This window comes from Polypterus senegalus, chromosome 10 (assembly GCF_016835505.1).
Source record: "Polypterus senegalus isolate Bchr_013 chromosome 10, ASM1683550v1, whole genome shotgun sequence".
NCBI classification, from domain to species: Eukaryota; Metazoa; Chordata; class Cladistia; order Polypteriformes; family Polypteridae; genus Polypterus; species Polypterus senegalus.
Genome location: NC_053163.1, coordinates 175,875,992 through 175,892,515, shown reverse-complemented (window position 1 = coordinate 175,892,515; position 16,524 = coordinate 175,875,992). Strand labels below are relative to the sequence as shown.

General features: G+C 43.1%; 1 protein-coding gene across 2 annotated transcripts in view; it reads left to right on the top strand.

Moving 5' to 3' along the window:
• Positions 1-457: 457 nt before the first annotated feature.
• fnbp1l (formin binding protein 1-like) overlaps positions 458-16,524 on the top strand; it is a 139,166-nt gene continuing 123,099 nt past the window's right edge. For both annotated transcript variants that reach the window (XM_039767811.1, XM_039767810.1), the window contains exon 1: positions 458-887. In XM_039767811.1, coding sequence (XP_039623745.1) covers positions 864-887 — 24 coding nt within the window. In that variant the 5' untranslated portion in view covers positions 458-863. The remainder of the gene's footprint in view (positions 888-16,524) is intronic.

The window sequence follows — 16,524 nt, the reverse complement described above, 5'->3', positions numbered from 1 at the left end:
CAAAACTCACAGAAGACGCGACCTGCAATTATTTTTTTTTTTTACAAATGTGTTCATGTTTAGGTATTGGGAATTTCTCTGGTGAGTTCAAAATACGACGTGTCACAAAATAAAGATTGATACGGAAATACGCGATGTGTCACTTATTCTTGACAAATTAGTTCATTGTAGTTTTTATTTTTATTTTATTTTGCAGATGGACCCGATTTAATTTAAATCTCGTCATTGTATATCCAGCGTTTTCCGCAAACGTCCTAAAAAACTAGGCTTTCGCTCTTTAAATAATTAAACCTATCGTCTGCCATTCATTCCTGAGTAGTCATTTATATGTACGTTTCCGTTGTGTTCTGTTTGCATCGTCAGTTGCGATCAAGCCTGTTCTTTCAGGTACTGTGCCCCGCGGCGCTTCTAGTAAGTCGCTATACGAAATAAAAGACTGAGCAGTGGCGACAGTCAGGTGCGAGTTAAGTCCCTAGCCGGGATCTCGCTTCGGCGCGCGCTCCCGATAGACGACGGGCTTTACTGCCAATCTCAAATGATTCCAGGAGACACAAAGCAGCTGAAGTGAGAAGTGCAAAGTGGAGAGGCCACTCGGAAAGGAAGAGGCCGTTGCCTTGACAGTCGGATGAACGCGTTCCCCGTCCGTCGCCCCTGATCGCATGGTTTTCTCTTTCCCCTTCTTTTCCTGCGCGGCGTCCTCCAAGTTCCCAACTTCCCCTGCGAGCAGAGTCAGTCAGTCAGTCAGACAAACGGGAGTTTCGCGGAGTAGGAAGGCTGGCTGGGAGATCGCGGTGTGTTGGGAGTATAAACGTCAAGAAAAAAGGATCAGTCTGGAAAACCTGGGACGGTAGCTACATGCAGCAATGACTTGGGGAGCAGAACTGTGGGTGAGTGCGAGACAAGAGTCCGTGGGTCTTTTTTTCGGTTGAAGGGATGGCGGGGGGCGTGTGGGAGAGGCTTTCTGTTGGCTAACACACCTTTACCTTCTCCAGCTTCCCAACGAGGAAGTGCCGTCCCCTGTCTAGTGCTGCTCACTCGGCGGCACGAGTGGCTTTCATCGAGCTGCTCTTTAAAACAAGAAGCACCCGCACATTCGTGTTAATGAAACGACTCTTTCGTTCCCTTTGTTTTGTGGGGAGAGAAGGGGTCTTACGGGGCCATCGGCTGCAGTTTTGGCGACCTTCTGGAGGAGAAAGAGAAAAGGGAGGGGGTGGGTTACGTAGCCCGAGCCCGACTCTTTCGGTCACCCTTTCTGGAATCAATTACATCTTCTGTCCGGTTAGCTACGAGTCTCAGACCACCACCTCTCAACCTCGGTGCGGTTTTGTGGGGTCGGCATCCCTTATGGGTCCGTCTCTTTCTTCACCGGAGGTGTGGGGCGCTGGCGTGTTTTTCTGTATTCTGTTGGACTGGCTGGGGAAACAACGTAGTTGATAGGCGTGAAGTTAAAGAAAAGCAAAAAAGATTACAGTTTTTGGAATACTGACAAAGAAAAGCGGGACGGAGCCGATCAGAGAGTTTGCGTCCGCTTAAGGGCTGCGGGTCTTGGCGATGCGCTGTGTGTCCGAGTCGCTTCCTTTTGTGCAGATGGATGTTGCGCCCTCTGCGCCGCTCAGCCCCTCATTTTTCTAAATTTTTTTTACCGGTAACTTTTATTCCCAAAGGTGGCTTGGGCGTGGTAGTGTGCAGCTGTGGTTCCGTCTTTCCAATCGCTATGTCATCGTATGTGAATTCTTACAGGGGTACAAAGGGACAAAGAAAGAACGAAGATTGTGGATATGGCTAAATGGATAATGTACTCTCTTTGTGTTTGCGTAGAGGCTGGGTGAGAGACCTCCTAGGTCAGAATTTATCTTTGATGAGAGAGTATGGTCTTACAGCTCTGGCGCTTGAGTTAAAGACAAATAGATTATACACGAGGAGGGCAGTTCACTAACGTCTGTGCCAAAGTATCATTTGGCAGGAATCAGTCCGGGACTGAATTCATACTCTGCATGAGAATGGTTCCTGCCTTTTGTCCTTTGCTGATTAGGTAGGCACAGACTTTTTGTATCTTATTAGATTGAACCGGATCAGAAAAATTAAAGGAGTGGGTGTAGATGTCATGGAATATTTCTTCTTGAAGAGTGATTTAACAAATCTACATTGACAAATCTAATTACTGAAACTATTTGGGTGAAGGGAGTATCTGAGAAATGTCATTGAAATAAGCAGAGAGGGGAAGAATGTTATTTCAGTAAGGAGGAGGTACCATCAGGGAACGCATACTTTGTGGTTAGTGTGTGGAGCCCAATGCTCCAGTGTGGTGACAGGGACACTGTGATGTAAGAATTGGTGCCATCCTTTGGGTGAGATGTAAAACTGAGGTCTGGACTCTTTTTGGTCATATAGAGTCCCTTATCTTTTGAAAGGAGTAGTGTGTACCCCGATGCCCTTGTAAAATTGCCCACCAAAATTAAAAATAGTCAATTTTTACCTGCAAATCATTCCCTGTCCCTGATATGCTATCTTTCTCACCCCCTTACCACCTAATAGCTAATGTGTGGTGAGTGTATTGGCGCAATATTGGCTGCCATCACAGTATCCAGGTGGATACTGCACATTGTTGGTGGTTGAAGTTGGTCCTTTCTGTTTATGTAAAATGCTTTGAGTAGGTTAGAAAAGTGCTATATTAATGTAATTAATTATTAATGGACATTTAAATCCTCACCTTCCATTGAATAATATCCATGATCTAAACTGGCCCTAGTATGAGTGAGTGTGGTTGTGCCCCTGTGATGGAGTGACACACTGTCCAGAGTTGTTTGTTTTGAATCCAGTGCTGTTGGCATAGGCTCAAGGCCCGTTTATACTTGACGTGACCAAAAGGGTCCTCGTGACATAAATTCCGTCATCAGTCCTGGCACGCCTACCCTCGCATTGACAACTGTGTACTTTCAGAATTTATTTTTGGCTCTGTGTAAGTCGACTGACTGCGTGTGCTGTAACGTGCTTTGGAGAAACAGTTATGTGAAATGTCACTACCCTAATCGCACACCATCCAATGTTAAAAGCACAAAATGTACTCAAACTTATGCTGAGGAATAATGGCCCAGAACCTTGTCAAAGATGAACGTTTGTGCAGGCAGAAATGGAAATATCTGTGAGATTGACATATAAAGGCAAAGAAAAAACTTTGGTTGTAACAGCCAAGGGATTCTGCTACCATGCTTTGCTGTACACAGAACGCCTGAATTATAAATGGATTAGGATATGTGTGCATGTGTGCTGCTGTCTGTTCCTGAGGATAAACAGGCCTCTGGACCTGCTGTAACACTTAAACTGGTTTAAATGGGTTTGCAAATGTATGTATGTGCATAGCTAAGCTTAAACACAAGAATCTCTTTCATCTGGAGGTTTTCTCCAAGAGCGCTGTTGACTGGAGTTTTTGTTTTCCTCTCTTCCATTGTCGACTGGCTATTTGATAATTGTAATGTTAATGGACAGTTATTGTTATGTTAACTCACTGAGTTTCTAGCGATTTGCTGTATATTAAATCTCCGGCCTGTGTCATGCTGCGTGGCTTTTCCCACAATTTCCCGTTGTAGCCTTCATTCACATCTCTCCTCCTCTTCTTCTTCTTTCGGCTGCTCCCGTTAGGGGTCACCACAACAGATCGTCCATTCACATCTCTCTATTATATAAAAAAATCCTGGGACGAGACGTGGCTTTTTCAGAGAGATACAATCATGTCCCGCGAGATGAGGCTTTGTGCCAAGAGATTTAACCACACCCCAGGGCTAGAAATAAAAGAGTAGACGACAAAGTAGAACATCGTAAAGAGGTTCAAAGACGTTGGCGCGATACACATGCAGAGCAGGTTAGAGATTATGAAAGTACTAAATTCGAAAGTCTCAGAAAAATGATAGTAAAGATCGCATTGGTGCAAACAAACAGAAATTACGGCGAAAAGTGATTGAATATATTGTTCGGATCGCATTGGTGCAAACAAACAGAAATTACGGCGAAAAGTGATTGAATATATTGTTCGGATTTAAACTTTAAGTCGGAGAATTGTAGATCATCTAATTTGTGTTGCCATCAGGGAAAAGTGGTGTTTCTTCCCAATGAAGGGGCGTATCTGTGAGAACTGAAAGATTTGTTGTTTGGTGACGTGAAATCCACATACGTGAGCGGCAGAGACGTGAAGTGGCTGGCGTGTAGCACAGGCTGGGGGGGTTGGTGAGCGAAACGAGCTGGGGGCATAGCACCCTAGTAATCTTTTTAAAAAAAAAAAACAAAAAACACAGGTGTTGCAGACTTTTGTGGCACGCAACCATTACCATCAGTTGTGTAGTGTGGCATTCCCTGGCAATTCAGCTTTAGCACTCTTAAAAGCCTCTATAGCTCTTTTCAACTGACTCCATGAAAATTTAAACTGATTTCATTTTCCTTGTAGGGCGTTGCAAGTTGTAGGCGTGTGGTCATTTATCCTCAAGAGTTAACAGCCATTGAGCAGTCAGGTGAAGTCCAATGCATGCAATGTCCACAAGGGATCAAGAACAATGGTAGCTGCAAGGACAGACGGCAAGTGAATGTTTTGAACTGGAATAGAGGCTCATTGAATGTAGGAGCCAGTACCGTTGTCAGTTTGATGTTTCGCGTTTACTTTGGTGCAGTGTGCTCTACTCTACATCGATTGGCTGCTAAAATGAAGTGACTTTGTGAGATCTCGAAGTAGCAAAATCCAATTTGGAACTTTGAATAGTCATGAGGGATTTTTGTAACGACTAACCCCTGGAATTCTTAGGCGCCGTTTACACTACTATGTTTTAGATTGCAAGTGCAGACATTAGTCTCCGTTTTCACTCTTTGTTCACGCTGCCTGGAATTTTCAACCCCTGAAAATTAGAAAGTTCTGAAAATGCTCTTCAGAGCTACATACTTCGGAAAATGCAGCTTCAGCATTGTGGTGTAGACGGGTGAAAATGCAGATTTTTAGAATACACAGATTCTAATTGCACATTGAATTGTTGGTGGTTATTACATAACCCTTCCCTGGTTGGATCCTGCTCGGTACAAGAAGACATTCCACGGCTGGTTACCCTTCATGGAGGAAAACCTTATTCCAACATAGTGGACTTAGACGAGTTGCTTTCCACTGTGCTTTGTTGTGTTGCTTACCTCTATTCATCTAAATGATTTTTGTACATTTTGAATGTTGCATACATGTGAAACAGTCAAATAATTTACTGGTTTCTACAGTTTTATGGTTAATCCTATGGCTGGCAGTGGTAGCATCCCTTCAAGGATTTTTCTGCCGATATGCACGCGTCCAGTGTAGGCAAATATTTGTGACGTATGCGTTATCAGTCATTTTAATGTGGACAAAGATACTTCCGTAAATGTTGTGAAAATGCTGGTGTGGATGGAGATTGTTTTCGTTTAAAAACTCAGTTTTCAAATGACAGCGTAGTAGTGTGGAAATAGCCTGAATGGTATAATTTGAAATCCTTAGAGGTAAAGAGATTATCAGCAACTGCTGCTGTTAAATTTGAAATACTCTCTGTCCAGAATTTGTGTTCAGTCTTGTAGTTTGGTCCTAGCATAATTTTTATGCATGAAAAGTATGCAATATAGCTATAAACTCCTTACAGCATTCTAAGCCTTTACAAACTGAAAAGATCCTTCTGGAAATACAGTGGAACCTTGGATTGCTAGCATAATTCATTTTTGAAACATGCTTGTAATGCAAAGCACTCGTATATCAAAGCGAATTTCCCCATAAGAACTATTGGAAACTCAGATAATTCGTTTTACAACCCAAAAATATTTATATAAAAATGATTAATACAAAATATAAAGTAAAAGTGGGTGGCGCAGTGGTAGCGCTGCTGCCTCACAGTTAGGAGACCCAGGTTCACTTCCCGGGTCCTCCCTGTGTGGAGTTTGCATGTTCTCCCCGTGTCTGCGTGGGTTTCCTCCCACAATCCAAAGACATGCAGGTTAGGTGGATTGGCGATTCTAAATTGGCCCTGGTGTGTGCTTGGTGTGTTTGTGTGTGTCCTGCGGTGGGTTGGCACCCTGCCCAGGATTGGTTCCTGCCTTGTGCCCTGTGTTGGCTGGGATTGGCTCCAGCAGACCCCCGTGACCCTGTATTCGGATTCAGCGGGTTAGACAATGGATGGATGGATAAAGTAAAAGTACATAAAACAAAATAACCCTCACTTTACCTTTGAAAAGAATCGTGGCTGGTGTGAGGGAGACAAGAGGGAAGATGAGGATAATTGATAGATAGATAGATTGATAGATAGAGAGATACTTTATTAATCCCAAGGGGAAATTCAAATACTCCAGCAGCAGCATACTGATAAACATGTAGGTATAACAGACAGACAATAATTTTGTATAATGTTAACGTTTACCCCCGGTGGAACTGAAGAGTCGCATAGTGTGGGGGAAGAACGATCTCCTCAGTCTGTCAGTGGAGCAGGATGGTGACAGCAGTCTGTCGCTGAAGCTGCTCCTCTATCTGAAGATGATCCTGTTCAGTGGATGCAGTGGATTCTCCATGATTGACAGGGGCCTGCTCAGCGCCCGTCGCTCCATGCCTACAATAGAGCCTGCCTTCTTCACCAGTTTGTCCAGGCGTGAGACGTCCCTCTTCTTTACGCTCCCTCCACAAATTGTGTAGAATGACTTTCTCTACAACTCACGGAATCACACGAGAAACAACTTTTCTACATCTTCCAGAACACGTGGCCGTTGCTTTGATACTCTTGTGGCTCCTTTTGCTGCATCTAGCCCCCTTATTTCTTCTCTCTTCTTTAATATTGTGCAAATGGTCGACGTAGACTTGTTATAAACTCTTGCAATGTCGTCCACTCATACCTCGTTCGTACTTCTCAATGATTTCCTTCATAACTTCCATCATAATCGTCTCCTTCTTGTTACCACCTTCTTTTTCAACCTTTTTCTTCATGGGGGGCATTTTTGCACACACACTAACAGTTTATGCTGGCACGGATGTTGACTATACGAGTGAGCCACAGTCCCGCAGTGAGTGAGAGAGAGAAGTTGTGATCACGTCAGGCTCGGCAGACGAAGCGTATGTATATTATTTGTATTGCAAGACCTTGCTCATTCATCAGGTCAAAATTTATTAAAAAAACACTCGCAGACCAAGTTACTTGCAATCCAAGGTTCCACTGTACATTTATTTGAATTTATAAGGTCTTCATAGGGTGGCCACTATTATCATGACTTGGTGAAGCTGTTTAGCTTTGTTTTAGGGTTGTGGTGAGCTACTTGATTTTTCGACATCATAGGACACATGAAGTGGTCAGTCTAACACAGGGAACTGTCCTGCACATCCACAGTCACTTGTACCTGGCCATTTAGATTAGACAAATAGCATAACATGCCTACATTTTAGGAACATTGGACAATATCAGAAGTAACATTCTCCTACTGCCTTAATGCAATTTTGGCTTGTAGCGCTGCTGGAATCTGCCGTGTCACCATCAGGCTCAACTGGGGAATTGAGCCTGGACAGAGTCCTCCACTAACCGACAAGTGTTTGGTAAAAACAGCAGAACGCAGAGGACATCCCGAAAGGGTACAAGGAGAACATGCAAACTCCACACAAAGACTGACCATGTTGGAATTCAGTCTCAGGGTACAGGATCTGTAAGGCAGCAGCGCGAATCCCTGCACAACTACGTAGCCAAATCTTTAAGCTTTTTTTTTTTCTTAAACATTTTGATAAACAGTGCTGTGCGAAAGTATTCACCTCCCTCAGTGTTTGTCTTGTATTGTCATATTACAATCTGGAATTAAAATGCGACAGGTTGTAATGTGACAAAAGAGGACAAACACAGGGAGGGATGAATACTCTCACAAAGCACTGTATGTTGTAACAGTTTGATTGTTTGTTTAGCATTCAGATGCAAACTGAAAATGTCAACTTTTATTACATTTTAAACCTGACAGTCTTGTTTTGAGTACATGGGCGGAGTGGTGGCTCTGAGGCTAAGGATCTGCGCGGGTATCCCGAAGGTTGCTGGTTCGAATCCCCGTCACTGCCAAAAGAGATCCTACTATATTGGGCCCTTGAGCAAGGCCCTTAACCTTCAATTGCTCCAGGGGTGCTGTACAATGGCTGACCCTGCGCTCTGACCCCAAGGGGTATGTGAGACTAGCAAATTCCTAATACGAGAAATTATATAAGGCGAAATAAAGAACAAAAGAAAAAAAAAAAGCAAAATAATGAAGAATCTATTAGGAAGGAGTTTTGCTATACCTGAATCAGTCTTTAGACCCCTTGCTGCCTATCTGTTTGTTTTTCATTATAATGACAAATCAACATCACATTTAAATAGTATGAAGCACTCTGTTAATGATTTTTTACCATTGCAGCTTTGCGGTTGAAGGCAATTTTCCAAGTTTACCACTTTATAGGGTAGTAGGTCAAAGTTTTGGAGGTGTCAGTCTTTCAGGGCGTATCAAACATACGCACAGAGTTATGGTTTGTTGTTACAGTGAGGCCAAGTCGAAGATCAATGTAGTAATGAGGGTCAGTCAACTGTTAGAATGTTCTTCTTTTTATCTTTACTGCCTAGTTAGTTTATGACAAGCTGCTTGGCTAACATTGTTTTAGCATTACCAGGCAAATTGGAGCAGTGTTGTAATTCAGGTCTGTGGAGTCGGTAGATAAATCCTTCAGTTCTGACTCCTTAGTTTCTGGTACTTCTGACTCCGACTCCCCAACTCCGACTCCTCTGTATTTAATATGCTAAGGTATTTTCCATGTTGATTGAAGGAAGGCAACATACACACCATTTAACCACAGAACTACTGGCTAGGAAGCTGACCCTCTACTGTGTTGGCCAGTTGAAACAAAAGACAAGAACCCCTGAACACACATCAGGCCATAGCACACACCTTCACCTACATCATTACACTTATTAAACACATTACATCTGAAATAAAATGAAAACACTTTTTGTAATGTACCATAATCCAGATTATAATATGTGAAAGTCAGGTTGTATAATAGCTCAGCTGAACTTCACACTAGTAGTAACACAACTATGCACTGGGCTTTATTCTTACTTCAGATAAGTTAATTATGACTATTGTTTGTGAAATGGGACATTTGAACTTGCTGTATTTTTCTTTCATTACAATTTAAATTTATTAGGAGTCGGAGTCGGTACAGTTTTGCTGACTCCGACTCCTGGTACCCAAAATTATCTGTGACTCCTCGACTCCAACTCTACAGAACTGCTGTAATTTAAACCAAACATAATGTTAAAACGTCGGGGTTGTATCAATGAGGCAGACAGTAGTCTACAATTCAGTCTTTTCCTAAAAAACAAAATGTAGATAGGATTGCGCAAGACATTGTTTGAACAATAAAGCAAGTATACAACCACCTTTACGTAATGTATTTACACAGGAAAAGCCCAGCACAGCACATTACTTAAATGAGATTTCAATCATTGCCCTACTCCTACTCTCGAAGGAGTTGTCGACTTAAGCAGCACTTCATAGTTGTTTTCACTCTTTTAAGTTGACTAACTTGCCTTCTAGTGTTGGTGAGAAAAAATTTGGTCATACGCTTCAGTCATATGACTGGCAAAGCCGTCCAGCCTGGCTTTGTTTGCAAATAGAGTCCCCTCTGTTTTGACAGTCTTGAAAAGGCACTGCTTGTAAGACAATTGTTTATTTTAATATAGTGCTTTTCTTGGAGGGTAATGTCAATCGATATTTTAATAGACAGACTTCTGTAAAAAGTGACAGGATGTGCTGTTATGGGCAGAAGTCTCAGAAAAAAGAAACGTGATCAGCTGTTTATGTACACGAAGCACATTAAAGTAAAAAAACATCAAAGGTGGGTGCCAACATCGAGAGAGACGTGGAGAGAGCAAACCAGATGAACAACTTCTTTAACAAGTTTGACCACCCTAACCCACTCTCACCTCAGTGTATTGCACCCTCCACCCATCCTTCTGCTGATACCAGCATAGGAGAGACATCCCCACCCACAATTACAGCAGCCCAGGTAAGCAGAGAGCTGAGGAGACTTCGTGCCAGCAAAGCAGTGGGTCCAGATAGAGTATCGCTACGACTGCTGAAGGCCAGTGCGCTGGAGCTGGGGAGTCCTCTACAGCGCATCTTCAACCTGAGCCTAGAACAGGGGAGAGTCCCGAGGCTTTGGAAAACATCTTGCATCACCCAAGTCCCAAAGGTATCCCGTCCTGGTGAGCTGAATGACTTCAGGCCTGTCGCCCTGACATCGCATGTGATGAAGACCATGGAGCGGCTGCTGCTTCACCACCTGAGGCCACAGTTCCGCCATACCCTCGACCCTCTGCAGTTCGAATACCAGAAGAAGTTGGGTGCAGAGGATGCATCATCTATATGCTACACCGATCCCTCTCCCACTTGGACAGAGGCAGTGGTGCATTAAGAATTAGGTTTCTGGACTTCTCTAGTGCCTTCAGCACAACAACAACAACATTTATTTATATAGCACATTTTCATACACACAGTAGCTCAAAGTGCTTTACATAATGCTTTACATAGTGCTTTACCTCTGCTCCTTATGGACAAGTTAGCAGAGATGGGAGTAGATTCATACCTGGTGGCATGGATCGTGGACTATCTTACAGACGGACCTTAATATGTGCGTCTTGGGAACTTCAGGTCTGACATTGTGGTCAGCAACACATGAGCGCCGCAGGGGACTGTACTTTCTCCAGTCCTGTTCAGCCTATATACATCGGACTTACAATACAACTCGGAGTCCTGCCACGTGCAAAAGTTTGCAGAAGACACTGCTATCATGGGCTGCATCAGGAGTGGGCAGGAGGAGGAGTATAGAAACACAATCAAGGACTTTGTTAAATGGTGCGACTCAAACCACTTGCACCTGAACACCAGCAAAACCAAGGAGCTGGCAGTGGATTTTAGGAGGCCCAGGCCCCTCATGGACCCCCTGATCATCAGAGGTGACTGTGTGAAGAGGGTACAGACCTATAAATATCTGGGAGTGCAGCTGGATGATAAATTGGACTGGACTGCCAATACTGATGTTCTGTGCAAGAAAGGGCTGAGCTGACTTTACTTCCTTAGAAGGCTGGCATCTTTCAACATCTGCAATAAGATGGTTTTGGCGAGCGCCCTCTTCTGCGCAGTGGTGTGCTGAGGAGGCAGCATAAAGAGTAAGGACGCCTCACACCTAGACAAACTGGTGAGGAAGGCAGGCTCTATTGTAGGCACAGAGCTGGACAGTTTGACATCCGTGGCAGAGCGACGGGCGCTGAGCAGGCTCCTGTCAATCATGAAGAATCCACTGCATCCACTGAACAAGATCAACTCCAGACAGAGGAGCAGCTTCAGCGACACACTGCTGTCACCGTCCTGCTCCACTGGCAGACTGAGGAGACCCCACACTATGCGACTCTTCAATTCCACCTGGGGGATCTATCTATCGATCTATCTATTGATCGATCGATTGCATGTCATTCATGTCTATTACATGTTTCCCAGTTTGTTGACATATACCACAATCATTTGGTAAGATTTGGCAGATTCATATACAGTATATTCTATTGACTTCACCATTAAAAGTTTGCTTGCTGATTTTTCAGTATATATTAGTTCTATACAGGGTTGGGTAAAGGAAGGTTTACAGTTGTTCATACAGAAATGGACATGTAGGTTATGATTATTACAATAGCTTTATTATCTCAAATGTCACAATGGCATAGTGCTCTTAGGCACAGTCTTTGTACTTGCTCAAATTTCTGGCCTTGCGTACTCGCAACTCTATACCTACTTTTGCCAACCCCTATATATGCATAAGTAGTACAGTGGACTGGTGGTCAGTACTACTGTCTCATTGATGCAGTGTTCTGGGTTTGAATGCCAGTGGGTAGTATTTCCATGCCGTACCCAAAGATGTTCAGGTTAGGTTAATTGGCATTTCTAAAACTGGTGTGATGGACCTTCTTGTTATCCCAGTCAGTTCCATTATCATTAATACCCACCAAGTTGGTGTGCATCATTGGGGAGGTAATTGATGACCAGCTGTCCTTCACTGACCATGTCGCTGCAGTCTCTCGATCATGCAGATTCATTGTATACAACATCTTCAAGGTCAGATCGTATCTGACAGACAGAGTATGCAGCACAACTCCTGGTCTAGGCTTTGATCTTGTCACGTCTGAGCTACTGCAGCTCAATGCTGGCAGGAGTACTGGGTCGGTATGTGTCATCAGGCTGCTGCAGGCATATCAGTACACATCCATGGAGCTAAAAATGTGAATTCCTGATGATTGCCTATTGGCTCAGTTGTCCTTCTAATATCAGGCTTTTCTCGACAAAATCGGGTGGAGCCACAGTATAGGCTTCACAGGCACTAATGTGAGGGTTGGCCGGCATGTACACTGGTACTGTGAATGCTATGCAGAGTGGAGGCAGAACCTTTGCATTTTTTCCAGTTGATTCTGGGGTTCATCAGGGGTGTGTTCTGCACCTACTCTGTTCAATGCTTGCATGGACTGGCTGTAGGGCAAGGTCTGGTGGTCCAGTGGCTGTGGGGCATCTGTTGGTGAAGAGAGATTTGGTGATCTTGACTTTGCTGATGATGCTGTGATCTTCGTGGAGTCAATGGAGGCTCTGATCGGGGCTCATGAGAGACTGAGCGAGGAGTCCGAGTGTCTGGGCTTGCGAGTGTCCTGATAAAAACCAAGAACCAGGCCTTTAATGACCTCCTGGGAACAGCCACTCTGTCTTCGGAGATAGTGTCGACCTTATTGAGAGGTTTACTTACCTCGGCAGTGACATTGATGTCTCTGGTGACTCTTCCTTTGAAGTCAGTAGACGGATAGAGGGAGCATGGGGTGGTTGCGAGGTCGCTGGAAAAGGGTTTGTGGCGCTCCCGATATCTATGCAAAAGGATGTAGGTCCAAGTCTTTAGAGTCCTGGTGCTTCCTGCCTTGCTATATGGTTGCGAGACATGCATGCTATCCAGTGACCTGAGACAAAGACTGGACTTCTTCAGTACTGTGTCTCTTTGGAGAATCCTTGGGTACCACTGGTTTGACTTTGTGTGGAATGAGCAGTTGCTCACGGAGTCCTCAATGAGGCACATGACCTGCATTGTGAAGGAACGTCACTTACAGCAATGTGGCCATGTGGTGCGATTTCCCCGAGGGTGATCTGGCTCGCAGGATCCTCATTGTTGAGGACTTGAGTGGCTGGTCTAGGCCAAGGGGTCACCCAAGTAACACCTGGCTGCGGCAGATAAATGGTAATTTCTGGAGAGTGGGCCTGGAGTGCGTGTTTGCCAGCAGGGTTGCCAGCCAGGATCCTAAGCTGTTTTGTCGTGTGGTGTGTTTGGCAACGTGTTGTACCAGTGCATGCTCCCCAACCTGACCTGACCTGGAGTTAGTTGTGATTTGTACTTTAAGAACAGGCATGAGAAGGAGTAATCCTCAGTGTGAAAGACACTGAATCACTTATTCATGCTTTCATCACTACCTGTCTGGACTATTGCATCGCTTTGTCTTATGGCCTCCTGGCTAGATATATCAATTAGATTATAGTATGTTCAGAATTCTGCTGCTCGTTTACTTACACACACAAAAAAATCTGCTCACATCACTCCTGTCCTCTATGACGTACATTGGTTACCATTTTCTCTAAGAATCAAATACAAAATTATTCTTCTCACCTTTAAAGCCCTTCATTGTTTAGCCCCTCATTATCTGTCTGAGCTGCTGCTTCCGTACACTCCTGCCCATGCATTACAATCATCGGACGCTAACTTACTCATTGTACCTAAATACAGGTTAGTAACTATGGGGGCGCAGAGCTTTCAGTGCGATTGCCCCTAAAATTAGGAATTCTCTCCCTCCTAGCCTTCGTGAGGAAAAATCTATTACTATTTTCAAACTTCTGTTAAAAACATATCTTTTCAATGAGTATTTTTTTTTTTCTTGTATGTAATTTCTACTGTTTTGTTAATGTGTTTATTGAATTGTAAAGTGTCCTTGAGTGTATGAAAGGTGCCACATAAATAAATAAATATTATTATTATTATTGTTGTTGTTATTATTATCTGCGCGGGTCAGACCATTTAAATTTCTAAATATTTCAGTTAAAGCTTGGACATCTGAATGTTTTCTATCATGCAGATATTTTGAACTTGCCAGGTACTAAGTAGCAAAATCATTTGATATTAGAACCTTAAAACCTGTCATATTCCTTAGTTTTCATAACAAACATAGAGAGAACCTATTCTATAAAAAGAACATTAACTAAATAACCATTTAGACTATTAGATAAGATGCTGTAGAGAAAAAAGAACTTTATACACTAGAGATGTGCATCTTGCCCCTTTGATCAAAGTTGACAGATTTTCATCCTTTTATGTAAAAGTGACGAGTGTGCTGTAGCATACCCTAAGCTAGCAAGTTCCTTTACTACTTCTGTAACATAAAGAATCAAAGCATATTACACACCATAATGGAATTCATTGCATTTGGTCAACAGATGACATTCAGGAAGCAGATAACCAAATTACCCACTCCACGAAAAGCACTGCTCTCCTAAAATCTGCTGATTTGTGTATATGGAGAAAGCTGGGTAACCCAATAGTGTTAGAAGATTTATCCATCTTGCATAATAGTGGTTATGTTCCACCAGTGCAGTTTTGATGCTTTTAAATACAAAGATTGCAGAAAATAAGACTTTTGTTATTTTTGTAAAAATCAGAGGATTGGTCAGGGAGCAGAATATTTTTGTAAGCCTCTCTCTATCTATACACAAACGCACACACACACACACACACACACACATACACACATTCACTCTTTGCCCAGCAATTGAAATTCATGGGAGGTCTGCAAAGTAATCTATAGAAACTAGTGCCAGGGAGAGTGGGTATCAAATTTTTAAAATCTCTGTCATTTTTAAGAGATGTGCAGCTTAGTTGTCAGTGTTGTTTACTTACTTTTATGCTAGGCTCCCATTCTTCTTATAGCATAGCTTATGTTGATTTGCTGATGGAAAGATCTTCACTTTGAGTTACTCTCAATATAGGTCATGGAATCAGTGTGAAATCTCAGAAACAATCTTGCAATTAGTCGCACACTCTGCAATTCACTTAAATGACCTGTCACATTGCATGATTTTTCCACTGAGTTTTCAATTGCAGACTTCATTTGTATAATCTTAAAGTCTGATTCACTCAGTACACTCTTTTGGTGGTCAAACATCCCGAGCGACTCGGTTCAAGCAATCTGCAACTCACTCCGATAATATCAAACAGTTTTGCTTCCTTCTTAAGTGGTAGGAGTGATCTCTGTGTGCATGAGAGCTGACAACCACTGATTGCTCAGCTGGAAGTACAATGTACAGTATACATCTCCCTCTGTATATAAAATCCAACATCTATCTGTCTGTATGTCTGTCCACTTTTTACGAGAGAACTACTTAACGAATTTAGATTGTTTTTTTTCTATAATTTGCTTGAACATTCTGGTTGATTTTTCAATTTCATTCATCGCACTAAGTATCATAGTTCACCTGTGGTACTGATTTATTAGTGCGAATCCGAGAGAGATACATGGGGCGGGGCTCTCCTCACTCACTCGCCAGCCTCGGGGTGTGTACCTTACCTCCGCTTAGCTAGCGAACGAGAGAACCACTTAATTTGCTTGAACATTCCGGTTGATTTTGCGACTTCTCTCATTGCGTTAAGTATAATAGTTCACTTGCAGGAGCGATGTATTCGCGCCAATCCGAGACAGAGGCTGTAGGCTGAGAGGAGAGGGAAGCATGACGTCAGAAGTTTGGAGCCGGGCAGGGCCCTTCTCACTTACGCGCCAGCCTCCATTCAAGTCGGTGTACCTCTGCATTTTGGAGCGGACCTTGCCTCTGCTTAGCTAGCGATACGTGTTTGTTTATTGATTTTTAAAGTTTGTCTTCTTTCACTACTACAGGGGCAGAGCCGCAAGGGATGGCTAGTTGTGTATAAATGTATTGCTGTTTTGAACCTTGTAAATGGAAGTAAGGATCGTCTGTCTGATGTCTCATGTTTTATGTACCGTGACAGAATTGAAAAAAGGAAACAAAGGGCAAATATTGTGTCTGAACTTGCTTTATCTGGAAAGAGTTTGTAGAGCACCAGCTCTGAAAAATAGAAAGGGTCATACCCACAATGCTATGGAAATGTGCTAGAAAACTGTCACAGAGTCACTAATTCATCATCCTTGTGATTTCTAGTAGTGTAATCTGACATCCTCAGATGACGAGATCAGCAACTGCAGTTGTCAAATTTGATAAAACCCGGCTAGAAGTTGTGTAGTGTGACTATAGCTTAAGGTGACAGCACCAGTGACCGAGGAAAATCAAGATTTTAGCAACTTTAGAACTTAAATGTTGCATGTCTTCTGTATAAAACTAGCCTGAAGTTGTTTAGAGAGGTCAATCTAAAGCTGCCTTTAGGGTATAGCATGATTCCTCCCCTTG